The sequence below is a fragment of the Phasianus colchicus genome, chromosome 18, assembly GCF_987193195.1.
Source record: "Phasianus colchicus chromosome 18, bPhaCol1.hap1.1, whole genome shotgun sequence".
Taxonomy (NCBI): domain Eukaryota; kingdom Metazoa; phylum Chordata; class Aves; order Galliformes; family Phasianidae; genus Phasianus; species Phasianus colchicus.
Genome location: NC_143453.1, coordinates 2,377,930 through 2,404,587, shown reverse-complemented (window position 1 = coordinate 2,404,587; position 26,658 = coordinate 2,377,930). Strand labels below are relative to the sequence as shown.

General features: G+C 44.6%; 1 protein-coding gene across 2 annotated transcripts; it reads left to right on the top strand.

Moving 5' to 3' along the window:
• Positions 1 to 1,773: 1,773 nt before the first annotated feature.
• ASCC2 (activating signal cointegrator 1 complex subunit 2) lies at positions 1,774 to 26,224 on the top strand. 2 transcript variants are annotated; one of them, XM_031592122.2, is made up of 19 exons: positions 1,774 to 1,842; positions 3,781 to 3,876; positions 4,997 to 5,155; positions 5,474 to 5,644; positions 7,333 to 7,462; positions 9,404 to 9,471; positions 11,189 to 11,299; positions 11,640 to 11,752; positions 13,408 to 13,482; positions 14,041 to 14,148; positions 15,470 to 15,538; positions 16,272 to 16,346; positions 16,675 to 16,861; positions 17,413 to 17,627; positions 20,054 to 20,173; positions 22,920 to 23,144; positions 24,300 to 24,408; positions 24,938 to 25,014; positions 25,499 to 26,224. In XM_031592122.2, exons 2-19 carry the CDS (start codon positions 3,796 to 3,798, stop codon positions 25,665 to 25,667), a joined length of 2,262 nt encoding a protein of 753 aa, XP_031447982.2. In that variant the 5' UTR covers positions 1,774 to 1,842; positions 3,781 to 3,795; the 3' UTR covers positions 25,668 to 26,224. The 2 variants fall into 2 exon arrangements, with proteins under 2 accessions (XP_031447982.2, XP_031447981.2); XM_031592121.2 differs by having other exon boundaries at positions 1,795 to 1,967.
• The last annotated feature ends 434 nt before the right edge of the window (positions 26,225 to 26,658 follow it).

Genomic DNA, 26,658 nt, shown 5'->3' with positions numbered 1-26,658 from the left:
GATACACATATAATTGCAAAACTCAGTTATACACACATAGTAGCACCAATATTTTGGGCAGAGCTCCAAGAGTTCACAACGCTTTAGGAAATCAAGTGCATTATACACAATCAATAAGGCAACAACACCAAAAATCACCAAAAAGAGGAATAAAAAGTGATTCAAAACAGCCTGATGACAGACTCTGGGCCCACTGAGTCATTTGGAGACTTTCCACCAGTGCTTTGGAGGAAGGCTGGCAAAGAAGGAGAAATAAACAGATGCCTTTGCAAAGGAATCATGCTTCAATTGCCAAATATTATCCTCCACTAAATAATCGGAGCAAACCTTGAATCTGACATAATTACTGGAGTTTTGTTCTGATAAGTGTTTTGCAGAGCACGTTGATGCTGGGGTTCATCCTGAGGGCCTGACTCGTCTAGGTGATGTTTGAGAAACAAAAATAATAAATAATTCATTTTAAAAATTAGTAATTCAGAAGGTACAGTGAAAGATTGGCTAAAATTGCAGGCTGCCTGACAACCTGCCATGACATTTAAATTGCAAATCAATTGTACCCTGCGGAATGTGAAACGAACACAACCTCTCCGTGCTGCGTTTTTTCTAGAGAGAAAATGCCAGCTTGCTAATAAGGAAATAATGAACATGGCAGCATAAGGGGAGAGAGGCAGGCAGGCAGTTTTCTCTGTGGGGCTACCGGAGGTCCACCCCATTCCCTTTTCTCTCCTCTGGCCACGTGTGACACACAGGAGCAGGGACAGCCGTAATGTGGTTACAGATAGGATGGCATGTCAAAGTGCTGACTGCTCGCTGTTTCTGAGCACGTTGGACTGGGGGATTGGGAGCTACAACCTCATTGCAGTCTCATTCCTAATTAGCCACGTGATTGAGGGCATGATGTGGTTTCCATTTTAGGTTGCTTTGTATAAAACTGGGCTCTGGAGTTTTGGAGGAGACTGCTGCAGTCAAGGAGAGCTGAGAGACGTGAAGCACCCCTAGCGTAGTGAGTTGGTTGCTTTAAATGCTTCACTTGTTCTGTCTTTCATCCCAAGAATGCCTGATTTCTGTGGATTTAGAGTGCTGTAAACTTGACTAACGCAATCTATTCTCGAGAGCAATTGAGCTTGTATTTATTGACAAGAATTATCCTTGTCCTGCAGTGTCAACCTGGTGATTTCCAGTAAACTCCCTGAACAGCAGAGAGAAACCAAAACTGAAAGGAACCAGTGAGTGGACTGTGAGGATTGTTGCTGGCTTTGGCAGGCTCAGCTGTCCCGTGGGGTTCACTGCTCTGTGTCCTTTGCCTCAAGTGTGTAATTTCACTTGCCTGCAGGAAGAAGTTAGCAAGGCCTGCCTTGTTAAAGGGTGACTGGTCTAGCTGGTGGTTTCAAAGGAAAAACAACTGCATTGTGCAGTTGTTATCCCTTAAAATACAACATTACGGATGCAAGTTCTACCCGAAATACATTTTTTACAATGCCACGCTATCGGTGGGATCCTGGAACTACAGATTCCCGCTGCTACCTGCACAGGGCTCTGCACTGTGCTGCTCTGCAGGGCGGCAGGAAGCAGACACCTCTCTACAATCACAGCACAGTTGGCTTAGAAGGACCCTTACAGCCCCAAGCCCTGCCCTGGGCTGGTTGCCCCCACCAGCTCAGGCTGCCCATCCCTGCCCGGAGCAGCACACGGCGCACACGCAGCTCCGCGCTGCGCTGGAAGCACTGCACGCCCCGCCTCCTGGAGGCTCGCCTCGTCCCCCCACCCCCCGAGCACTTCCGGCCGGCACCGGAAGCGCCTCCTGTTTCCGGAAGTGCGGTGCCGGTTGGACGTGGCCGCACGGTAACGGGGCCTGGGCTGGGGGAAAGGCAGAGCCGCTCCTTCTCCGGCAGCGCCCGGGCTGCGTGACCGCGGTGGGGCAGGGCCCTGCGTGGAGTCCGAGCCGGTTGGGCCCGCTGTGGGATCGGGTGACCGTGTGCTCTTGTGTGCCTTCGGTTGGGGGCTTGGCGGCTGCGTGGGGTGTTTGAGGCCGGCCGGCTGTCTGGAGGCCTCTGAGGTGCAGCGGGAGGGGCCTGGGGCTGTGTGCAGGAGGGCCGGGGGACAGCAGGCCTTGGCTGACCCGCTGCTGGGGCCGGCCTGCTCCTCCTCCAAGCGATACGTGTGTCCTCCATCCCCTACCTCTGCGGGCACTGAAGCATGGAGCAGGGAACACCTGCTGTTGTGTTTCTCTGGTGAAAGTGTTTCAGTGTGTTCTGGTTTTGTTGTTGTTTTCTTTTTTTTTTTTTTTTTAAAGGGCTTCTATGCTGTGTGCCTGAAATCACGAGGTAGATTTGTAGAATATCCCGAATTGGAAGGTGCCCATAAAGACCCCTGAGTTCAACTGCTGGCTCCACACAGGACCACCCAAAAATCAGACCGGTCTCAGAGCAGTGTCCCAACACTCCCTAAGCTCCAGCAGCTCGGGCTGTGCCTGCTGCCCTGGGCAGCCTGTTCCTCTGGGACAGAACCTTTTCCTGATATCCAACCTGAACCTTCCCCAAGATCCAAAAAAATCCTCTTTGTTTAAGCCAAAACTCTTGTGAAGAAATAATGCGATAGAGATCCAGAGTGATTCTCCGTGCTGGAGTCTCTGTGCTCAGATTTATTCTTCATTTGAGATGAATAAACTTCTGGTTGGGATCTCATCTCTTCCAAACTGTCTCTGACTTGGCAGGCTCAAAACGAGGCACCTGATATTTTTTCCCATATTGCAAATTTTCACTTCTTTGCGGAGTTTTCAAAATGACTCTAGAAATCATAACAGCCAAATAAAGTAGTTATTTCAGCTTTCCTATGCTCTGCAATGTTAGCATTGATCTGGTATATTTTTTCCTATTTTTTTAAGCCTCTGAAATATTAATAATGATGTAATTTATATTAAAATCCCTTTTTCTGGATTCAGAGGCACGATTCTTTCACTTTGTGTCCAAACTGTGACATTGCTCTCTAATCAGCATTGTTCAGCTATTGGGACACTCCTGTTACCTTCTATTCTGTCCAGGCAGTGTGAATAAAATGAAATACATGTTATGAGACTTTGGTTCTTATATCTTCACCACATAATTTTTTCTAGTACTGTTTCACTGACATCACTGTAGAACCCTCAACAGTTTGAAAGCTGTGTTATCTGCAGTTTACATTTTGTATTAATGCCTGAACCAATGCACATGATCACACGCTTTCTATCACATACTCTCTATTGAATGAAGAAGGTTTGACTCACAGTTAATTTCAGAGTTAACTGAAATATTTCTAAGCCTAAAAGTGCTGTTGACAATTGAAATACAGTCCCATGAGGGAAATGGACAGGAGAATGCAAGGCTTTAGATTGCCTCCTTAGTTTGTGATGTCAGGAGATAGGCAGAACACATTAAAACAGCCCGCAGGAGCAGATAGTTCAGCATGACTCTTCAATAACCAGATTGAAACATTAAGCTCCCCTAAAACAGTGTCCCCAAATGCTTTTTGTTGTACCTGAGATATCTGCAGCCTCTCAGTAAGAAACAGGAATGAAAGTGTAGCACTGTATTACAAACCTCTTCTAAGGCACATGCAGCTGGCTCTTGGGTGTTCCCTAAAGCTTCAGCATTTGGGTGGTGTAAAAAGTGCTTTGCAGAAGTTATTTCCAGCCTCAGTGTGTCTGTGGTATGGTAAGGCTGCCACCTGTTTTGTTATGCTTTTGATTGACTGACCTTGTAAAACATCCTGTGCTGCTTTTGTTTTTCTGTTTGCTGACGACAGTCACAAGTCATCACAATGCCAGCACTGCCACTGGATGAACTCCAGCTTACAGAAAAGGATCCCAAGACAGGGAAGCTGAGAACCTTACCAGCACTGGTGAGCTGTATTTTTTCATGAAGGCTAAACACAAATAACTGTCATATATTGGAACCTGAGCTGAAGGCTGTGTTAATTGAGGATATGGTGAAATTTGAATAGTCTCCCTTTGTGGTAGATTTTTCTTCATGTTTTAATGCATTTGTTTAGCTGAGATTTTTTTGTTTTAGTGATGAATAAATGAAAGCATACTGTGTTCAACATCCACAATAAATTGTGTTCTCCTTGTACTCCTTACTCTTTCAAAGAATAGCCCAACAAACAATGCTTTGGGAGCTTTTGCAAGGTGTGTGCAGCATAGCTCTGAGTTACAGCACTGGGATAGTTCTGCCACTTACTGTGTCCTGTGACCTTCTGCCCTGTGTTCTCAGGTTGGAACCACAGGGTCAAACTGGAAATCTATGCCCTGTGCTTGTCTAGCACATAGAATAGCATGCCCATGCTGTCACACAGAAATATTCAAAATCATGCAAAAAATGAAACCCACAGTTATCCTTTTCTTCATGATGGCACATATTGAGCCTTCACCTGGGAGTGTTGCTGAAGTGGGGCCTGCTGTTGGTTTGGCTTGCTCAGATTACCCTGGGCATGTGTGTGGGCTGAAGCAGAGCTCAAGGCTGCTATTTGTTATGCAGCATGATTCTCATTTTAGGATGGGGGGATTTGGGCAAACTATTCAGGAACTTCTGCGAAGGGTAGCAGGGTGTTTCTTCTCTGTATTTGGTGGTCATGTTGGTTTGACTTTTTGGAATGTTGTTTGAGAACCAGCTCAGAGGAAAAAGAGGGCACAGACAACATTTTAAAGGCATGACTTTAAGCTGTTGCTGTTTGGTTTGGAGGTGTGGGAGGGTTGCTTTGCAAGGCTTTGTTAACAGAGTATAAGTAACATCATCTGCTGAATTATGGAGGTCTGAAAATACAGCTGAAAAACAAGGTTGTGAACTCACTGATCTGCTGCCTTTGAGTATTAGAGAATGGGAAGTTGCCAGAGAACTGAATGACAAACTGTATTATCGTGTAATTTTTCTGTCAGTTTCCAAAAATTGAGCAGTGCAGATGGTAAGTGGGCATTCCTGCCACTTGGTCTGTGGTTTTAATACAGTGTTTTGGCTTCCTGCAGCACCCAGAAATAAAAGCAGATCGGTCTTTTGTGCTATACAGACCGCCACCTGTTGTCAGAGACCCTGCTTTAGTGGAAGAGTTCTTGGAGCGAGCAAAATTCATTGCAGATGATCTGGACTGGCTTCTGGCTTTGCCTCATGATAAGTTTTGGTGCCAGGTAATAATTGTTTTATGGACGCTGGAGAAAAAACATGAACGGTGTTGGTGCTTCCAAAAGCCACGTGCTTTAAATTGTCTTCATAAAGAGTTGCTTATGCTTATTACATCGTTTATCAAGAATTTCAATTACTGCACTCTAGAATGCGAAGAAAGTAATATTTTCTTATAGACTTGAATTTTAAGAGTTGATGTGTGATGGATAGACAGACACTGTTAGGACACTGAAATGTCTCGGTGTTCTTCAACTGTCTGTGAGTGTGACCTGTGAGTGTGTGATGTTCCCTTCTTTCCATTTTCTTGTCTTCTGTTGCACAAGGTAATGTTCGATGAGACACTTCAGAAATGCCTGGATTCCTACCTGTGCTATGCCCCTCGCAAGTTCGATGTGTTGTTGGATTGCCATCCAGAGGTCAGTGACATGCAGAGACGTCTTCATCGCAGTGTCTTTCTGACTTTCCTAAGGATGTCCACTCACAAGGAGTCCAAGGTGAATATTTCTTTGCCTTGCAGGCACTGCGAGCTGCATAGCTTTGGAAAAAAGGCAATTTGAGAAATTAATCACGTTTCTTATTCGCATGCTCTAGCTGCATTCCTCTCTGTCTATTTTTATCAGTGTGTTGCTCAGTGTGGAGATGATAACCACTCAGAGCTGAAGCATCTGAACTATGCCATGATTTCTTAGGAGGGAGATCCAGGCAAACAACTAAGTAATAGCAGGTTAGAGACATGTGGTGCCACAATGCATCAGTGTGACTAGAAAAAAAGAGCAAGTTGGCCTCTGTGGCTGCATGGAATATAGGCTTTTCAGGCCACCAGGAGCCAGGTGTTCACTCTCTCAATCCCACTTTACCTTGCAGTGCAGCTCTGTGTCATCTGTGCTAATACTTGTCTCTGCTTGAACTTTCTCCGTGTTTTGGACACACACCAAAATTACTCCAGATTACTATTTTCTTGGCATCATAATTGAAAGGCATACTCATCCCTAATTGTGTGAGTGCAGCTCCTATGGGCAGCTGGAATTTTCACAAGGCCTTTGGGCAGGATGAGGCACCTTGTGTTTTACCAATTGCTCCCTTGGTATCTTCCTTGGTTCAATGTGTGTTATGTAGTGGTGGTGTCTTGATTATCACACTGGTAACTGTCAGGACGTTGAGGAGAGGTCTTGAAGTGGGTCTGGGGAGGGAATGAGTGAAAGGAATGCTGGAGCCTGCAGCTGGCACCGCTTCAGCAATAGTACTTGACACCTCTATGGTGCCTTTCATTGCAGGGTCTGATTAAATCTTGCCACCCCAGTGAGGCAGACAAGCATCTGAAACCATTTCGTAGTTGAGTAATTTGAAGAGAATGAATAGTCTGTTGTCGTGCAGGCAGTCAGCAGCAGTTCTAGAAATTGAACCTAGCCAGCATAAAGCCTAGTCCTGCTGCTCTGGGAGGGACAATGTGCATTCTGCCTTTCACAGAGATTGAAAACATTTGCCATCCTAGGCAGATCTGCTGAAAGTCACTGACACGAAAATTGCATTTTAGCTTGCTTGCTTCCTGCTGTTACAAACAATGGAATTTTTTGTCATCTGTAGTTTTAAAAGAAATTCCTTGAATATTATAAGTCATGTGTTTTGGAAGCAGATTTTAGCAGTCAAGATATAGAGATGCAATTCCTGTTGTTTTATTTTTCCTACTTTTAGACGGTGACACAATGTTTTTGATGCCTTCATTCTTCTTTTCCAGGATACCAATAGCATCAGGGTGTGATTTCGTGGCTACTTTTTCAGTGCCAGTTGAACTGTTTCTGTGCCTGGCTACTCACTGCTCCTCCTGAGCTGAGCCCTTTTTGTGCCAGTCCAGCTGTTTACTTGGCCACGTAACGAGCCAGGTCTGGGAACTGAACCAACTGTAAACAGCCCTGTGTTTTAACTTTTAGGTGGATTGGTTCAGTTCAGGACACAACCTACCTCCATAAGCAGTGGTGCAAAGTCAGTGGTGTGGATGGAGTGGTGACAGTGACAGCTGGGAGCGTGGGGATAGAAGGGACTGCAAAAACTGGTGTATGGCCAGTGCTGCCTCCTGTGAAACAGAACCTTTAAGAGATGTTTTTACAAATGTCATTGTAATACTGCAGTTCTTGCTAAGTAATATCCAGATTGTTCTTTAACTGTATGTTTTGTTTCTTTGTAGGATCACTTTATCACTCCCTCTGTCTTTGGAGAAATTATTTACAACAATTTCCTGTTCGACATCCCTAAGATACTGGATCTCTGTGTGCTTTTTGGAAAGGGAAATGGTCCCCTGCTCCAGAAGATGATTGGTTAGTTAAAGCCAAGGAACAGCTTGTTGCATTTTAGCTTTTTCTTACTGTGTGCAATACCCCTCTTCTTGCCTGCCATTCTAATAATACTACTCTGGAAAAAAAAAAACAACAGCTAGAACCCATAGTTTAGTAGCAGCTGTAGTTTCTAGTAGTTCAGTAGTCTGCAGTTTCTGGATCAGATGACATTTTTCCTCTTTTCTCCTCCTTATGAACTTCATTTATGTCAAAAAGTGCTTTGTGGCCAGCTGCATAGCTGTCATGAGCTGGACTCAAGATGCTAGGCATTGCCCAGGGCTCAGTTATTTCCTTGTGCCAATTAGATATGTCCTCAACCACTGAGTAAGAGGGTCAGGAGGGTTTTGCAAAAGCCTGCACAAGAATGAAAGGAGCAGTGAACTGGATTTCTGGGCAGAAAGGAAGTGGGGTTAGGAGGTGGGGCGCAGTCCAAATGTTCATGTGGATGCTTTTGTTCCCAGAGTTGGGAGCTGAGTGAAATGTGCAACAAGAAGTAATTACTGGTCTGTGAAGTGGAAGAACTTGAAATTTCAATGCAGACCTTGATAAAATAGTGCCTTCAAATTGCAAGATGCTTCAGAGCATTGCTCAAGCAGTGCTTATCCCAAGATATCTCTGTACAGTCACTCGCTGTGGCCAGTGCATGTTAAGCAATGTCTCAGCCTTGGGGACACTGGAACCTGCATGAAGAAGAGGGCACATTGGCTTAGCTTCTGTATTTGTCCTGTGCTCCCTTTGCAAGGGAACTACCTCTGATCTTTAACATCCACCTGAGCACAAATGGAACAGTACCCAACCTTGGATTAAGTGAGATCTTCCTAAATTCTAACCCAGTTTGGCTACAGTTCCTGTAATAAAACTTCTTCCTCTCTTTGGTAGTTATTTTTGTCTCTTTTCCAAGTAAACTAGCATGAGAAGCAGTAGAGAGATCACATGACAGCCATATTTCCAGACCAGGAAAACTTAGAAGCTTAGAATTTTTGAATCCCTTTGTCTTTTTCAGTAACTTTCATTCTAAATTTAGCAGTCAGGCCTCGGAGGTAGGGAAGAAAGCATGACAAGGTGGATACTTCCCTTTCAAATGTGAAGTTTAAATTATCTGTGTCTTAAAATATTCTGAAGAAAACCCAAGTGTGTGAAAGCTCATTTGAATTATCCATATCCTTTGGAGTGCAATGCAGTAACTCCGTATGCAAGCGACCAGCAATTTGTTCACCTGATTATTTGCTTTATGTTGTCAGCGTAATGATGGGAGCAGTTCTGCTGTGTAATTCATAAATTGATAAACTTTAGGTTCTTCTCTGGGAATAAATTTTTCTGAGACCTGTCTCATAACTCTTAGCCGTGCTCTGTCCTTGCTGGAGAACTCTGTTAATTTTCACAGTCAGAACAGTAATTCACAGGAAAATAGGCAGCCTCTGTGCTTCCCTGCTCAGGATTTATGGCATGCCATTACTCAGTAGAGTATTTTGTAAAGATAATGAAGTCCTAGTAATGTAATAGCAGGTATTACTAAAGCCTCATTACCTTTAAGAAATATCCTAGAGAATATTTTCCAGTGTATGCTGAACTGTTATCAGTAATTAAAAGTCAACTCCAGTTGTTAAATAAAGGAACTCGGAATGTTTCGAGATGGTATTTGCATTATTCATCGATTCAGCCTCAGGTGTGAATCATCTACCATCTCGTTTGCTCTGCTCTGATGAGCATATTCCAGTCCTCTGGTTGCTGATGGGACAACTTTAGAGGAGCAGGAACTGTGTGTGAGTTGAGAAGTGAATTTGTGCCCAAGTCCTGATGTGGTTATTAACCATATCTGGAGGGGGCGAGGGGTGTCAGCAATAAAAGCACATTTTCTGGTGTAAATTTGCTTGTTGACATGACTGTCTGAACTAATGGGAAGTGGTCTTATTCCTTTTTCAGAAAATATCTTCACTCAGCAGCCGAGTTACTTTGGTGACTTGGACGAAACTCTGCCCACTGTCCTCCAGGTACTGCTTTTCTGCTCAGGGCTTGGATTTCACCTGGAAATGTGGCATGGTTTAGAGGGAGGCAGGGAAAGAGAGAGAAAGCAAATGTGGTCGTAGGCGAGCAAGGTGTATTTGTTTTAGTTTATATTCTCTCTTACTTATGCTCAAGTATGTCAGTAGTTTTTGAACCTTTATCTAAAACTATCGCTTGATGACTAATTCCTGTTACCCTTGTTCAGCTTCTGGCATTCTCTTGCCAGTTAATCTCAAGGAATTTGTTAGGCTGTTTAAACAAGAAGTAACTATTCTTCTTATCTCCCCCTGAGTGGGGAAGCATTAAAACTTCAAACAACAAAATAATGACTGTGAGAGGTAGCTAAGGCTTGATATAGTGGAATGGGTTGGCATTAATGCTGCAGGTTCTTGGGAGCAAATGAAAATCTATTGGAAGTGCTGCGCTTTACAAAAGATATTTGGCATCTCTCTCTGTCTCAGCTTTCATTTTAATAAGCAATTTGTATATTCCCCAGACTTTGTAGGCAGAATTTGCATTTAACCTGAAAGGGAAATCAAAGTGCCTTGACAGCTTTGTACCCTGAAAATGTCATGTTTATGCCCTCAAAAAACTCACCTAAAATAGACAAAGGCAGAAAATCTCTTACCCCAAAACACCTATCATGTCACTTGGCTTCTTGAAAGCCCACATTCTCCTTTTTTTGTGTATGTTAAACTGTTGGAGCTGGATTTCAGAGATGATATCACATTTTAAAAATATTCTAGGCTGCAAGACTGGACCTTCAAAGGGATTACTGAGGAAGATTGCAAAGATTCCTTTTGCTGTTTGTACTGTACCACATCAGAACAGTTATTCTGCAGAACACTGGTTTCTTTACTGTGTGTTTTGGTAACCACTGCAGAGAAATACCTGTGTATCTCACATGTATGGATGCAACAGTTCAAAAGATGCATCATCACTGATCCATTAAACTATTTACTTACCCTGCTGATGAAAGAAGTTGATACCCCTGCAGGTCTAGGAGTGTTTGTGCCCAGTGGGACAGTAATAGTAACCTCGGGTATGCAACTCTGGTACTTTTAGCCAGCTTTTCACATACCTCTGGGAGGAGAGTTTGACAAATCTCCAAAGCTACCAATGTAGAAAATTTCACAGAATGGTTGAGGTTGGAAGGGATTTGCTTTTAACCTACACCAAAGGTTCTTCAAGGCAATCTTGAACCTAATTCTGTCAGCTTCTCCTGGAATTCTTCATTTATATCTAAGAGCCCCAGAATCTGTTCTGCTAACCTCAGAGGAGTGGGTGGGAAGGCTTTGGAACCACCTCATAAGCATGTGGTGGTGTTGTTGACTTCTAAGTTGTCCCCCTGCTCTCTTGCTAATAGGGCTCATCACATCCAGGTGACCCCCAGTGTTGGCCTTGGTAGGCCTTTTCTTGCATAGCTAGGGATGTGTGTTGTAGCTACAGTCCCTGTCTCAATGCCACTGACATACACAGCTGCACTTGAACTGCTTGTAGCTCTCATGGAGTTTCAGAAGTGGTGTGGTCCTTCTGCTGTGACCTGCAAGGGTCTGTTGCAGCTTTCATCATACAACTCTGTGCTGCTGTATGGAGATAGTCACGTGTTGCATTGTTGATCATTGAAGTGGTTGTCAGTAAGATAGGGAACATCCCAATGCTTTCCTCTGTCTGTTTCAATACTGTTCTGTTCTCTTGATCTAGGTGTTCAACAATATTTTGCGTAAGTGTGGCTTGCAGTGTGAAGGAGCCTCTGCTGAGCCCCAGAAATTGGAAGAAAGAGTAAATGTGACACCAGGGAACATGCCCCTCCAGGTAGAACCATTGCTCTGTGCACTTTGCTGTTTGTCATCCTGCAAACTGAATGCTCTGTGCAGCATTGAGACCACAGAGGGTCATTCTGTTCCCAAACAGCTCATACAGCACATGTCATTGTTTCATTGCTTGGCATATGACTTGATGATAAAGCCTTTCCAACGTGAGTTTCTTGCTTTGCTCTTGTGCATTTCAAGCACATCCATTGTGTCATGTATTCTGCAGTCAGGAAAAAGATTTAACCTGAATCTGATGTGTTCCCTGTTGAAATGGAATATACTGTGTACTTAGGAAAGCTCATGTGGTTTTTTCCTCTCACTGATTGTTCATTCTCTCTCAGGAGCTGAAGGATATTGTGCTGTACTTGTGTGACACTTGCACAACACTCTGGGCATTTCTTGATGTCTTCCCATTGGCTTGCCAGACCTTTCAAAAACACGAGTTTTGCTACAGGTACATCTTGGGATGCTGACAGTTTATTTTGGTCAGTTAAAAATACTGAATGTTCAGCAGGATCTTGCCCCAGTGCCTTCACTGTTAATTGCTCAGATTTAATGCAACTGAAGAGTGCTAGATTCAGACTGATGGGAACATGCAGGTTCCTAGTAAATAAAACAAGTTGTTATAGAGATGTCTGCAGTTTCTGCTAAGTGTTTACCTTCATCATTGCCCATGAGCCAGTCAACCATGGCAATTTCAAACCCCATTTGAACATTACTCAGTGTCCTTTGGAAGGGATGGAGAGGTACAAGCGGAAAAAACTGCAGATGGAAAGAGTTTCTTGCCATAGGACCCGAGGAAGGGGAAGGAGGAAGTTTTTGAACTGAAAGTCTGCCAGGGTCTGAGAAGAAATATTTTTGCTTGATGTTGGACCTAAGTTTTATGCTAGAGAACGTCAGTGAGCTTTGGCAAAAGCTGAGCGCATGGGAATGGATAACAAGGCAGCACTGCCACAGATGGGCTGACAGCTAATTCCCTGACCAACTCTAGTTTGCAGTGCAGTGAGGCAGGAGCCAGAATGGTCGCAAGGACCAGACAGCAGAGTGTTCCCACAGGGACTGCAAGTCCTTGAGTGATGCTTACCCAGCTTGCCCCAGGTGTTTCAAGCCGCAGGATTGTCTGGTAGAGACTTGCCACAACCATTTTTGTGTAGCACCAACTGAGATGTTAATTTATTGTCCTTATTTCCCCTTCTTTATGTATTTGTTAGTGCAGATGAACTCATTTTTTACTGTTATTTCTGACCGTGTTGCAGACCTCTGAAGTCTTGCAGCTGCCAGTGGTTTATGGACCACAGGCTGAGTAATGCTGCTGCTCCAGGTTGTGTGGGTTTCTCTCCTCTTAGATGTTGTCAAGTTGGTTATTGAGAGAAAAGCAGATTGGTGGACTGCTGGTGGTGGTTTGAATTGGAAAGCATCCCTGCTTACATGCTTGATTACTCAGAGCAGTAAACTTTTTTGCTTTTAGTTTTGCTGCTGATGTCAGAGACGTGCTAAAATATTCTTGATCTTTGCAATGGGTCAACAGCAACATTTTTATTATTTCCCAATATGGACTGCTTGCTGGGTCTTTGGAGTGTGGGGAGGGAAAATTGACTTACTTGTCCTATTTTTGAAACCTCTCTGATTCTAAATCTGTTGGCACTTGGTCATTTCTCTCATTGACTAAAAGTATCAACCAGCTTCTGTTACGTTTGCTTCAAGGATACTCATTTAACATGTTTGCCTCTTAATATGTGACATGGATGGAATGCTGCTGATGGAGCAGCTCTGTGCAGAGTAGAGTAACAACTCATGAAGCAGTGCTGGATGTTATTTTGAAGCCAATCTCAGCTGAGGATATTGTTCTGTGCAGCAGGAAGATGCTTTTCAACTCCATTGCTTTGCCTCCATCTTCAAAGATACCTTGATGGCTTCCTCAGGCTGCTGCTCTTTGTCTGTTGTGTATTACCTTGCTTCAGTTTCATGGAACAAATAACAAAACAGAATAATCCTAATGAGTACTGCTAGTGAGGAGAGCTTTATGAAATAAACCATTTGATTTGTATTCTAGCAAGTGATTTTGGAAACATCCATTGCCAGTTACTGTTGTGTTGCCCCTTCCTACAGGTTGGCATCGTTCTATGAGCTGGCAATTCCTGAGCTGGAGTCTGCAATTAAGAAGAGGCATTATGAAGATAGCAGGTAAAAGTCCCTGTGAAGACTTGCCTTTTCTTTTCAATCTGAGTCTTGCAGGGCTTAGTTAAAAATGCACTTCATGCTGCTTTGCCCACCACTGCAGAGTCTTTTCCATCTATTTTTATGCTGCTTCAGAGAGCTCTGAAGAGGCAGCTTTTCTAATTCCAAATTTTCCTGGGCAGTGGGGTGACTAATGATTTCTTTCAGTGCTGTCTAAGAAGAACCTTGACAGAAGATGCATCCAAATTGTAACGAAGTGTGAAAACATGAATGATATCTCTGTGTAGATGGGTCTCCTTGTTTTTCAAAGCACAGGCTATGCTGGTGCACTTGATCTATCATTTGTCTAGCTGTCAGGACAATTTCCTATTGAGAGCAACTTCATTTAGAGCGTGGATTTTCCTTAATGAGTATGAAAAGGCTCTCATCTCTGGTCCTCACAGCAAAGAAAGAATTCAGCTAATGAAATTCCTCCTCTAGAGGTGTAACTCTGGAGGAAAGGAGCATTAAAGATCTGAATTCGTTGTGCTTGCACCAACAATGTGATCTTTACTCTCTCTGCAGTGTTTATGCTGATCTGTGGAGGAGAATTTCGCATTCCAGGAAGAAGGTGATGGAAGCCTTTCACATCCTCATAAACCAAGTGTGTCTGCAGCCGATCTTAGAGAGCAGGTATTGGCACGTGGGTTTTGTGGCACTCTCCAGTTATTTGATCACCACTGTGGGGGAGAATTTTTTTTGGTTTCTGATTTGCTGGAGAAAATGGACAGTGTAGGAGTTGTGCTGACATCAGAAGCCTCTTATCCTGCACAGCAGGAATGTCCCAGATGAAGTAATATGAACTGGTACTGGATTGGTGAGTTGTTGGCCCCATCAAAGTGAGTTAAGGTACATGGTCCAATCAGTTTGTTAACCTCACTTTATGGCTAAATTGCAAATTCTAATGCTGTGAGTAGAGAAATCGTACTAGAAATAATGCAGTGCTATAGATCATTGAAAGCAATGTTTTTAAGCCTGGATACTGATGGCTTTACTGCCCTCTCCTATTTTGAAAATAGTTAGCTAATAAGAAGTACTTCTTATCTATACCTCTGTGAGTCATTTCAAAATGACTTTGTTTCTTATTTACTTTGTAAATAAGAGAAATGAAGTGACCCAAAATCATGTTGTAAATTTGGAGACAAAACCAAAAACATGGATCTTGGTTGCTGCTCTGCTGGGCTGGTCTCTTTGCCTGCAATCGTTACAAGTTTTCATAGAATCACAGAATGGCCTGGGGTTGAAAATGACCACAATGCTCATCTAGTTCCAACCCCCTGCTATGTGCAGGGTCGCCAACCAGCAGACCAGGCTGCCCAGAGCCACATCCAGCCTGGCCTTGAGTGCCTGCAGGGATGGGGCATCCACAGCCTCCTTGGGCAACCTGTTCCAGTTTTCTAGATTGCTGGTCTCTCTAGCTCCCATTCAGCATTTTCTTAATACTGATCCAGTGCAGAGGTCATTCTATTTTGCTCTGACACTTGGTGCATCAGCAGCAGTGGAAGGTTTAGGAGTTATAACAGAAAGATTGCAAGAGGAGCTTGCTTGGCATCTGTTCTTGCATGAGTGAGCACATACTTTCTGGGAGGTTCACTGATATAATCCCAAGGCATATAATAGAGTGTAATTGCAAAAGTACTACACACCCTTTTCTGCTTATTGCATGTCTGAGGCATCAGATGATTTGTAAGTCTGTAAGAAGCCTTGTAATTGTAACTGTGGTAACACTTTGGATCAAGCTGGCTGAAATGTTTGCTAAAGCCATAAAAGAATTTTGTTTCCATTTGACCCTTAGCATCTATGAAAGCAAAGACTAAAATCTGTTTTCAAATGTGATTTTGCCTTGATGTATGAAGTATTATTAGTTTGGCTACTGAGCAAAATGTGAAGATTTGGCATTGTGGAGGTCTTAACCACTGAGTTTTTCACACTGTTGTGCCATTGTTTTCTGCAGCTGTGAGAATATTCAACCTTATATTGAAGAGTTCCTACAGATCTTTACTTCAGTACTCCAGGAAAGGAGGTGAGTGTGGCTGAAAGAGGCCCATGGGGATGGGCAGCTTGCCTTCCCTTTCCATTCTTTACAGCAGAATTGCCTGAGACATTATTATGAGGGGTTATGATGCATTTGGGAGTTAGAAATCACTCTAACTAGTTGGAAGAGCTGCTGTGAGAGGGTTTCAAACTGCGGTACAGACTTCATTGTAAAGATGAGGAGGAATGTTGTATGACACTGAAGAATATTATTCTTCACTCTCTTTAATCCAGGCCTTCAAAGTGAGGAATAGCAATTTAGCCATTAGCTGCCTTGGTGAGTTAGGCTGTTATTACTAATTAGTACTTCTCAACCAGGATGACCAAACCAGGAAGATACTAAGTGCTGATGCTGAAGATGCAAAGTAAATGGCAGAACTGGGAATTGGATCTTGTCATCCTGGCCACTGCAGACATTCGGATCACATTCAAATCATAAACCATGTTTTTTATATGATGCCACACTAGGTTACAGTCTTAACATCATGAGGAGTGTTACAACTGGGTATGATGGGTTTGTTACAGGGAAGTGTTGCTGCAGTATAATGGAAGCATAGTCAGGGTGATGCGTGCTGGAATTCTGTATTGAGTGGGAGACTGTATGTGTTCCCACCTGAGCAGTGAGACAGTCAGAGCAGCATAGCAGGGATGGCAGCGTGTAGCAGGTCTGCAGGTAATTTATTCTGTAGTTCAACTGATTAAACTTGCTTTTGCATGGTTAGATTTCTCCGTGACTATGATGAGCTGTTTCCAGTTGAAGATGATGTCAGTCTGCTCCAACAGGCTTCGTCCACGCTGTATCCTTTGCTCTCGCCTCAGGGACTTGCAAACCTGAATGCTCTTGGATTCCTTTATGCTGGTGGCATTTCCACTGTTTCTGCCTCTGGCTAACCTGCGTGGCTGCCAGTAAGAGATGGAAAATTTTATCTTAAAAAAAAAAAAGAGGAGAATCTCATAATCATGGACTGGTTAGAGTTGGAGGGGAAGGGACCTCTGGAGGCCATCTAGTCCAACCCCATAGGGGCACAGGCTTGGGAGTTACTGAAAAATGCACAGCTGTTTCAAGGTGAGATTAGAATATGTGCATCTAAAACATGAGAAATGTCCTTAATGCTATTCTCATAGAGATGAGACCAGGGCAGCATATATCCTCCAGGCAGTGGAAAGTGCATGGGAAGGTGTGGACAGGAAAAAAGCACAAGTCATTCAAGATCCAGCATCACCAGCAGCATGTAATGGAGCATCAGCAATGGTGGAGGGCTCTGCTGAGGATAGAGAAGAGCTCGGGGCTGCGTATGCATCGGAAGATGAGGTGGGTAGGGCACATCTCTGTCCTCAATTCATTCATCTGCAAAGAGGGGATTGGTTTGCTCAACTTTTGGGGTTGCGTGAAGTTTAGTTTCATTTCTTACCTTTGCTAAATGTGAGTGCAGACTTCTTGAAATGAAGAATGGAACTGCACTGCATTCTGCCTTCTTCTTTGAGAATGTTTCTCCTGACTCCTGTTGGCTTGGTTTTCCTGTTGCTGTGGATTATTCAAATACTGCACTTTATCACTGTAGTTCATGTGCACGTTTTTTTTAAATTTTCTTATGTTATTTGATGTAAGAGTTCTTCAGTGCATCCCTGCTGACTCGAGCATGGACAAAAACAGTTGTGTGCCTGTGTGCCCAGCTCTGTTGTAGATCTTATGCAGTATAAACAGCTTAGCTGATTTTTCTTCTTCTGATTTCAGCCTTCAAATTCTTTGTGTTTAAATGCTGATAACCCAGACTGGTCCTTTTCCTTTTTTAATGTGTGTCTACCTTCCCTCATCTGCTTCTTCTTTCCAATAATGCCACTCGTTGTGCTCGGTTTATACAGTGTGCTGGTGCAGCTGCTGCACCCACTGCCAAGGTGTCTGGGGTGGAGCTGGACTCTCTGATCTCTCAAGTGAAAGACCTGCTACCAGACCTCGGGGAGGGCTTCATCCTGGCCTGCCTGGAAGAGTACAGTTACAGTGCAGAGCAAGTGATCAACAACATCCTTGAAGATAAGCTGGTGCCATTCTTGGATAAACTGGACCGAACAATGAAAAGGTGTGGGGGAGGACTCTGGCAATTTTGTTTTCATCTGTGGATTATTAATATCCTTCTTTTTGAAGGTTAGACACCTCTAGCAAAAGAGTACTAAGAAGTTGCATGTATATTTTCTTAGGGTAATTAGCTGCAGGGTGAGCTTCTCTTTGCTGTATGCCGCTGACTTTTTGCCCTCATTGTGTACTTGCAGAGAATGGGAACATAACTGTAAAATGGATGGGAGGATTCAGTTGTAGGTAAGCTTAGGAAGGGTAATGTAGATGAGTGGACAGTGAGGTGGATTGAAAACTGTGTGACTGGCAGAGCTCAGAATGTTGCTATCAGTAGCACATTCTCGTTGGAGGCCTGCAGCTAGCACTGTTCCCATGGGGTTGGTTCTAGGTCTGGTCTCATTTCACACCTCCATCCATGACCCCTCATGGAGTGCACCCTCAGCTAATTTGCTGATGGTACAAAGCTGGGAGGAGTGGCTGACACACCAGAAGGCCGTGCTGCCTTCAGCCAGACCTGGACAGGCTGAGAGTTGGGTAGAGAGGAACCTGATGAGGTTCTGCAAGGGAAAGTGCAGAATCCCACACCTGGGGAGGAATAACTCCTCACCTCTGCTCTGTGCTGGAGAGGCCACATCTGCAGCACTGTGTCCAGTTCTGGGCTCATCACTTCAAGGCAGACATGAAACTGCTGGAGAGAGTCCAGCATGGAGAAGAGCAGACTGAGAAGGGATCTGATCAATGCCTATAAATATTTAAGGGGTGGTGTCAATAGGATGGGGTCAGGGCTCTTTTTATGGTGCCCAGTGACAGGACAAGGGGCAGTGGGCACAAACTGGAACATGGGAGGTTCCATCTGAACATGAGAAAGGACTTCTTGACTTCAAGGGTGACAGAGCACTGGAATAATCTGCCCAGAGGTGGCAGAATCTCCTCCTCTGGAAGTATTCAAGACCCACCTGGATGTTTTCCTGTGCAACCTGCTTTAGCAGTGGGGTTGGACTTGTGGAGCTCCAGAGGTCCCTTCCAACCCCTATGATTCTGTGATTCTGTTCAGTATTTCAGCACAGCAGATGCTGGGTCATGTTTTGTGATGGAAGACAGAAATATTTGTCCATTAAATGCTCAAATAAGAACCATGAAAATTCCACCATGGGGGCACTGGTTTCATCTGGGCTGGCCAGCAGTGTGTTGTTGTGCACTGAAGGTATTTTGCTGCAGAAGACAGGGTCATAGGTGTTAAAGTGCCAGCTGTCCTGCAGGAAAGGGCATCTTCAGTGGAACCAGTTCAGCTGGAATTCAGTCTGTAGGGTAAAATTTGAAAGACTGCTTTGTGTTTGGAGTTAAGCCAGGGAAGCAGAATTAAAAATGAACTGCAAGTGGCGATTCAGATCCATTTTTACCCACTCTGTGACAAACTTGCCAAGCTTTTGCTCACTCCTCTGGGTTGTGCTTGGGATGTAGGGATTGTAGCTGACGGTGGAATTGAGTTGTTTGAGTTGTGTGCAGCTGTTAGCGTGTGTTTGTGCTGCAGCAGCAGTTCTTGTCTGAGTGTCAGGATGCGAATGTGCTGTTTGTTCACATTTCACGGAGGGACGGGCAGGCTGTCTCATTGTCGCATTAAAAAAGGAAAACCGTCTTTATCAGAGAAGTGACGTAAAAAAAATCTGAGTTCTGCAACAATCTTCGTGCTCTCAGAGTCGGATCTGCTGACTTGGGCACAAATGATGTGGGTGGATTTTTGGAAGGTGGTTGTTTTTCTGCTGGTACTGCAAAGCCAGCAGTTCCAGAAGATAGAGCTGGGTGGTGTGGTTTTTTTTGTTTTTTTTTTTTCCCCTTGCATTTTGAAACAAAACTGTCACTTCAGTGGCAAATGTAGGATTTTGATCACTGCTGAGTTTAGAAGTGAACGCAGCAGCGTTTTCAGCTGCCCAGCTGAGCTAACAGCACCAACAAAATGAATGTAAGCACAACGGGTTTTGGACTTACAAATTGAACAAACATAACCTGGAACTTGAGACAGAATTAAAAAGGAGCCGTAGGGAGATAAATATCCTGAGTGCAACAGCAGGGCACTATCGGAACTTGTAGCACAGTGTAATCCATCATACTTAGAGTTTGGCTTTACTGAATCAGGATTTTGAGACCAGCCCATTATGTTGTCCGTACTCGGGTACGGCTGTACTTATTCTTTTAATGATCAGATTTTGATTTCTGCCAATTCCTTTGGCTTCCCCAGGGAGATAGGTCTGAAAAACTGTTCTGCAGGTGCTGTACTGCAGCAGTGCAAAGAAGAGATTGCAGTCATGGTGTGGATGATGGCGTGCTGTGGGTGCCTGCAAGATCCACAGCACAAACCAAGGTCTCAGAAGGAGAGGATGTGGTCATCCTCAGCTTCACCTCTGTTTCCATTCTCTTTGTTTTTTGATTTTACAGACAACCAAAGCCAGACCCTACTCCTCTGGTCACTGCTCGCTACAATGTTTTCCAGAATGATGAGTTTGATGTGTTCAGTAGGGATTCAGTGGATGTTTCTCGGATACAGAAAGGCAAGCGGTGAGTATCGTGCATCCTCAATTAACCCCATCTGTCAGGAGAAATAAATACCTGGGAGCCTACGTATTTATTCCTGTTCTTGCAGTCCTCCTGCAGGAATTGGCTGGCAGGACTGAGCCTTATCAGAAATGTTCCCCACCTGTTTACTCTTTTGCTTTGGGAAAGTAAAATCGAACACTACGAGGAGATTGGTTTCCGTTCAGTGTTTTTCCTAATTGCCTTTCCTCTGTACGCTGCTGGCAGCTGCTCTGCCAAGCTCATTTGTAATGTTGTGCTTTTTCATCTTGGTCCTAAACTTACACTGAAGAACCTGAAAAGCAGCCATCTCTACTGGGCTGTGATTGTGACTCGGAGATAAAGCAGTGATTTGTTCTAAATACAAGGGAAGTTTCAATATCCATCCGCTCCACGATCTGATAACACCTGGCAGCTTAGAATCCTCTGCTTCTATTGTTGTTCCTGCTTCTGTAAGCTTGCTGTGAAGGGCATTTGCTTTACCTTTTGCCTGGCTTGGCATTTTGTTCTGCGCCACACTCCATGCTGATTTCAGCTGGGGCATTGCTTTCTTGGCTCCCACTAATGTCAACTGTATCTCAGTAGCACGGTTGATTTGTTTCAGATTCTTTTTGAACAGTCTTTCATCTAATCAGCTAAGAGCCATCTTTATGTTGGTGTATATTAACAAGAAATGTAAATAAAAGTGTCTGCAGGCTGAGCTACGTGATCCTGGGAGCTCTCAGTTAAGGCTTCAGTTGCAAAGCTGCATCGAGCTAGCAGGAGAAAAAGACTTCTATCCCAAAGCACAGGCAGACAGTTCTCCAGCAGCAGTGCTGTGGTGTTTCCACTGTAGTGGCCAGGCAAGAAAATAATCTTTCCTTTAAGTACTAAAAGTAGAGCTCCATCAGTAGTCCTCATTCCATAAGCAGGAATCCCAATTGTCTGTCTAGGTAACAGAGTTCTTCTGGCCCAGCTGGAGACCTGCATTTGATTCTAGTTGTGTCCATGTATGTGTTTGGTTGGAATTTTTTTTGTTCTCCTTAAATCTTTTCCTCTCCAAATTCTGTCTGTGTTCAGGGTGCTGTTGCTGTTAAAAGAGCCAGGTCAGGCTGAATCTCATTGTGCTAGCTGCTGTGGGCAGGGACTGTTAATGTGAAGGAGAAAGCCACACCAGGAAGAGGAGAAAAAGAGGAATGGGGAAATGAATGTAATAGCATATACGTGATTCTTTGCTGATCTGGAAGAGTGATCACAGCTGTCTCTGCATGTCCAGCCATAATCACGGGCTGAATCTGTCTGCTGAAGTCAGAGCATGTCCTGAACACCACGGCACTATAACATTTTCCCACTGTTTTTCCTGGAATTGGTGCCTGAAACGTTTCATTGCAGCTCTTCTGCAGTCATCAGACCAGCTCAGCAGGAAGCAATTATTGCATATTTAGTTCAGTCTCATGCTGAATACCAACATAAGATGTTATCCCAGCCGAGGTATGCGTGAACTAACCACATGCTCTGTAGGGCATTTTGCAGCTAAATTCAGGCATAGAACAGAATGAGTCATAGAAGAGAGTGGAAGCAAATGTATCTACAATGTTAGGTTGTTTTCAGATTCTTAATGAAAGTCAGGCTTCTTTGGATCACTTTCCCAGTGCTTGCTAGACACAAGTCTGCCCATTCTTGATACACTGGAGGTTTGCCTTGGACACGTTCTTTCTCTGATAACATCCAGATGTCAAACAGATCACTGATGCATGTTCCTTCTAGGTTTTGAGGGCTGCAAGATGTCCTGTGAATGCTTGAAATTCCCTATAGCTTTGCTGTCAGTGTGCTGTGGTGTGGTGTGGGGCTGTGGTGGTGATGGGTTGGTAGATGGACTGGATTATCATAGTGGTCCTTTCCAACCTTAGTGATTCTATGAAAAATAGGATTTCAGGGAGTGCTTGTGCACCCGGAGGCATAATATCTCAGTGGCTCTTTTTAAATACTCCTGTCAAGCTTCTGTTTCTTGGCCTTCCCTTCTATCAGGTGAATATTGTTTGTTGAACTAAACGTATGTGCAGTGCTTTGATATACATTAGATCAGAAGCATGGTCTGCTGCTTTGTTCTCCTTTTCTTAGTTGTGCAAATCCTTTTCTGCTGCACTAGTGATTTTTGTCCCTTTCGCTCTCCATTCATATTTTGCAATACATGTCTGTAAGCTGAGGTTCTGAACTCTATGGGAATGAGTGTGGCCACGCTGCAGTGCTGTGGTGCAGCCCTGGGCCATGGTTTGTAGCTGTGTGTGCACTGCAGTGAGGCAGCACTGCAGTGTGGGGTAAGAGGGCACCCTTGCAGGGCTGTGTCCTAGTGTTAGCCCTAGCAGCTTGCCATTCAGGATTCATGGGAATTTTTGTGTTAGATGAATCCTGGCCAAAATTCAGCTTGAGTATAATTGCATCTTCTGTTCAAGCTTCTCTTCTGTCTCAAGTGACAGTGGCAGTCTCCAATTCCTGTTCTATCTGTTATGTAATCTTGCTAGGGTTCTACTTAGACATAACTTTGCTCCAAGCCAGGAGTGGCTGATTTCAGTAGCTAGACGAGCACTCCTGTTATAAATCAGAGAGGGAACAGGGAGGCTGAAGTAGTGCTTGTGATGCTTGAGATGGGACTTGTATTGCTTCAACATCCGCTTAACAACAGGGGAAAAAATAACTCGCAGAGGAGATCTTTACATTGCCTTTCTGTTCCTGCTCCTTCCTTTCCATGCAGGAGGGAGAAGGACACAACCAGGAGTCTGCTGAACGACAAGCGCCTGGTGGCTGAGCAGAGGGAACGCTACAGCCAGTACAGCGTGGTGGTGGAGGAGCTGCCTGTGCAGCCAGGAGAAGCTCAGCTCTATGGGGAGGACTATGAGGATGAGTACGATGACACGTACGATGGAAACCAAGTGGGGGCAAACGATGCTGACTCGGATGATGAGCTGATCAGCAGGAGGTAGGTGCTGTGGCTTCAGCTAATGGAAGTTGCCACATGGTTGTGTAAAGCTGTTCAACCCTTCTCTGGGTTCTGCTTGCCAGTGAGGACATGTATGCGTAAGTCCCTGTTTCTCCTCTGTTGGTTGTTAGCTTTCCTATAGCATGCAGGAAGCTCTCAAGCTCCTACATCTGAATCTGCAGGGCTCAGCCATCACCTCAACTCAGCAACCAAATCCAGAAGGGGGCTTTGATGTTGTGAAATTTGCCCACAGCAGTGCTTCTGCTCATAGGATAACTGTCCTGCAGCAGGGGGAAATGGCCTGTCTTGAATAATATGGATGGAGTGTAGCTGGGCAATGTAAAGTAGAATGGCTGGTTAGCAAAGAAAAAGTCAAAACTGGAGAAATTGTACAACTGATGGTTTATTTTGTGCCAGTCCTGTTGGGTTTCTCATGCTGACTCCTATAATGGGTTGCACAGCATTCTCCACAGTGACTGACAGCTGGAGACAATCAGCTGTTAGTAAGCAAAGTGCTGGTTGGACACAGGTCTTGTAGAATGTTTATTCCAGAAATATGAGCTAGAGATAGCAAAGACACATTTTAAAAGCTGGTTGAACATTTCTGAAGGTGACTTTTTACATTTTTTGTGTTACAGAGATGTCAGTATTTCTACCCTTCTGTCTTTGGAGATGCTCTCTTAGATCCTTTTGCCTTTTTTTTTTCCTTCTTAAGTGGGGTGAGACTTCAATTTAAATCCTTTTTGTGGTAAACCTACAATAGTATGATGCTCAACTCTTTCCCTGTGTTTCAGGTGCTCAGTGCTCTCTGCTTCTAGAGATTCAGCAGGCACAATTACTGGATGTTACTGCTAAAAATCAGATCCATAGGATCAAAATAACAGGGGCTCTAGCATTAGTGTGTTTCTGGCAGAGATTGAGACTGAGTTTTGACAGTAGAAGCAAAAGAAGCAGTTGTTTCCGTGGTGAAATTCCTTGTGAGGTTCCAGGATGTTAATGACAACCCCTCACCACCTTTTTTATTTTTTATTTTTTAACTATTGTGGATTTTAGTTATTGAGACATACAGCGTGCAGTGGAAAGGATAGGTTTGTTCAGTGCAGTGCTTGTGGCTGTGCTCTCTTCACTGTGTACTGTTTGTGTTTTGTTTCTTAGGCCATTCACGACTCCTCAAGTTCTGAGACTCAAAGGGCAGGAGGAAGGGCAGGAGGAGGAGGAAGAGGAAGAAGAAGAAGAAGAGGAAGTTGAAAAGGAAAGACCAAAGGTGACATTTAGTTTGCTGTTGGAGTTGCATTAAGGTTTACTGTATGTCCTACCTGCTTCACATGTTAGTGATTGCTAGAGATGATGTGGAACAGATTTTCTCTTTCAAAGAGTGAGCTGCTTTCTGGAGTGGCTACTTCTGCAGTCTGCTGGACTGTGAGGTGTCCCCCGAGTACAGCTATCTGCTGCTTCCTAGGCTAGCTGTGCTGGAGCAATGACACTTACTCCGTGGAGAGGCTTAATCTCCTTTATTCCATCAACAGACAGTGCCAGCAGAACGCTTTCAGGGTCACTGAGGCTCTGTTGTCGTGGATATACTGGAAATGGTGCTATCATTGTGGGGTGTGGGAAGCAGCCTGTCAGGTTTTATATTTAGTGTCACTGACACCAACCCTGCTAGCTCTGCCAGAACAGATAATAAATTACGAATGGACTCTCTGTTTCATGCTCCAACAGAAACTGCTCTAGCCCTCTGATGGATGCTGCTGAGCTTACAACAGCACTCACCTCTTTCCTTCTTTCCCATGCAGGACCACTTTGTTCAGGACCCAGCTGTGCTGCGGGAGAGAGCTGAAGCCAGGAGGCTGGCTTTCCTTGCCAGGAAGGGGTAAGTCAGTGTCTCCCTCTGCAGGGTGGAACTGTGGCTCTGCTGTCATTAGTGAATATCTTGTAGCTGACTCCAGTGGTGGAGGATATACCTGTTCCTTAGCATTCCTGTCCTCAGGGTCACCACCACACGGTGTTAACTTCCTCACACAACTTTTACTTCCCTGCTGGTTGTGCTGTCTCATTGAATCCCTCTAACATCATCAGCAGAACTCTGTGCTGGTCAGAGCTTGGAGGGGAACAGCTTCCCGGAGCTGAACGAGTCCTGTGGGATTTCAGGGCAGTGCAGTAGCTGGCCTTAGCTGACGTGCTCAGTGTGTAGGACAGTGTCACTGTGGGGCTGATGTGATGCTCAGCTTCTGCAGACCCGCAGAGCTGGGCTGAGCCAATGGCAGAACCCCTCAGACCCAAGTCTTTCCTTGGGATCGATGTATTTTCTTCCTTAAATGTGCTTGTTGTGATGTCCTTCTCCCTCTGTACTCCAGGCACAAGCACGACAGCTCTGCCGTTGTTGGGAACACGAAGGGACACGGGCAGAACCGGGAAACAGTGCAGGAACGAAGGAAGAAGGAAGCAAACAAAAGCACGAGAGCGAATCACAATCGGCGAGCCATGGCCGACAGAAAGCGGAATAAAGGCATGATTCCTTCCTGAAAACCTCCCCAGGTGCTGCATCAGCCCCCTTCCTCTGCTTGGAGGCAGCTGTGCTCCATTCCCTCGGCCCTCCCTTAGCTCAGGGAGGCTTGGTGCCACATCCAGTACCTGGCCCTTCAGCTCCATGTGAACTGCACACCCTGGGGGAGGGCTGGCTCTTCCTGGAGAGGAGCTGCCCTCCATGCACACCGTGGCTGCTCCTCAGTCTGAAGAGACACACGTGTATAGCAGTGAGCTGCACCCACCATTCACTTCTTTTTGTACTATTTATAACTCGGAGAGTTTTATTTTCATACTGACTCCTCCTGCCCTCACTGCAGCCCACAGGGAGCTTCCAGGCCTTGCAAGGCTTCCCAGAGGCAGCCCTTCCAGCTGCCTGCTCTGCTGAGACGCCTTATTCTGCAGTGAAACTCAAAGGCTGACAGCAAAACGCTCAGGCTGAACATTGCTGACACACACATAGGAGTTGAGGTGAATGAGTCTGTATCATAAGTTGCTGTCCCTCAAGCAAGGTGTGTGGAAAACTGAATGTGCCAATAAATGATTTGAATCTTGTAGTTGGTGTTTTAGGCTCTTAAAACTATATTGATCTTGAAGTTGGAGGAGCTTCAGCAATGTGCTGCATCTGCAGGCAGTGAAATTTGTTTGCTGCTCTGTGTTGGTTTAGTGAAATGAGATCCAGCCACTGAGAGTCAAGATAATTGAAAATCAGGCTCGTGGTATCCAATGCAAGCTGACAGTAACATGGAAATCGGAGATAGCAGGGTCAGAGTCCCTGGGGAGCCACCTCCTCACTAACTGCTTGTCACACTCTGTGAAGCAGAACTGCCCTGATCTTCATGTTTGCTGTTTGGAAGCCTGGGAGCTATTAGTAAACAGCAGTTTCTAGTTGCCGAAAGGGCTTTCCCTGAGGGCTGTCTTTTGTGATGGAGATGCTCTCTGCATGGAGAGATGTGCAAATCCTTGAGTTTGCTTTATGACCTGTCTGTAG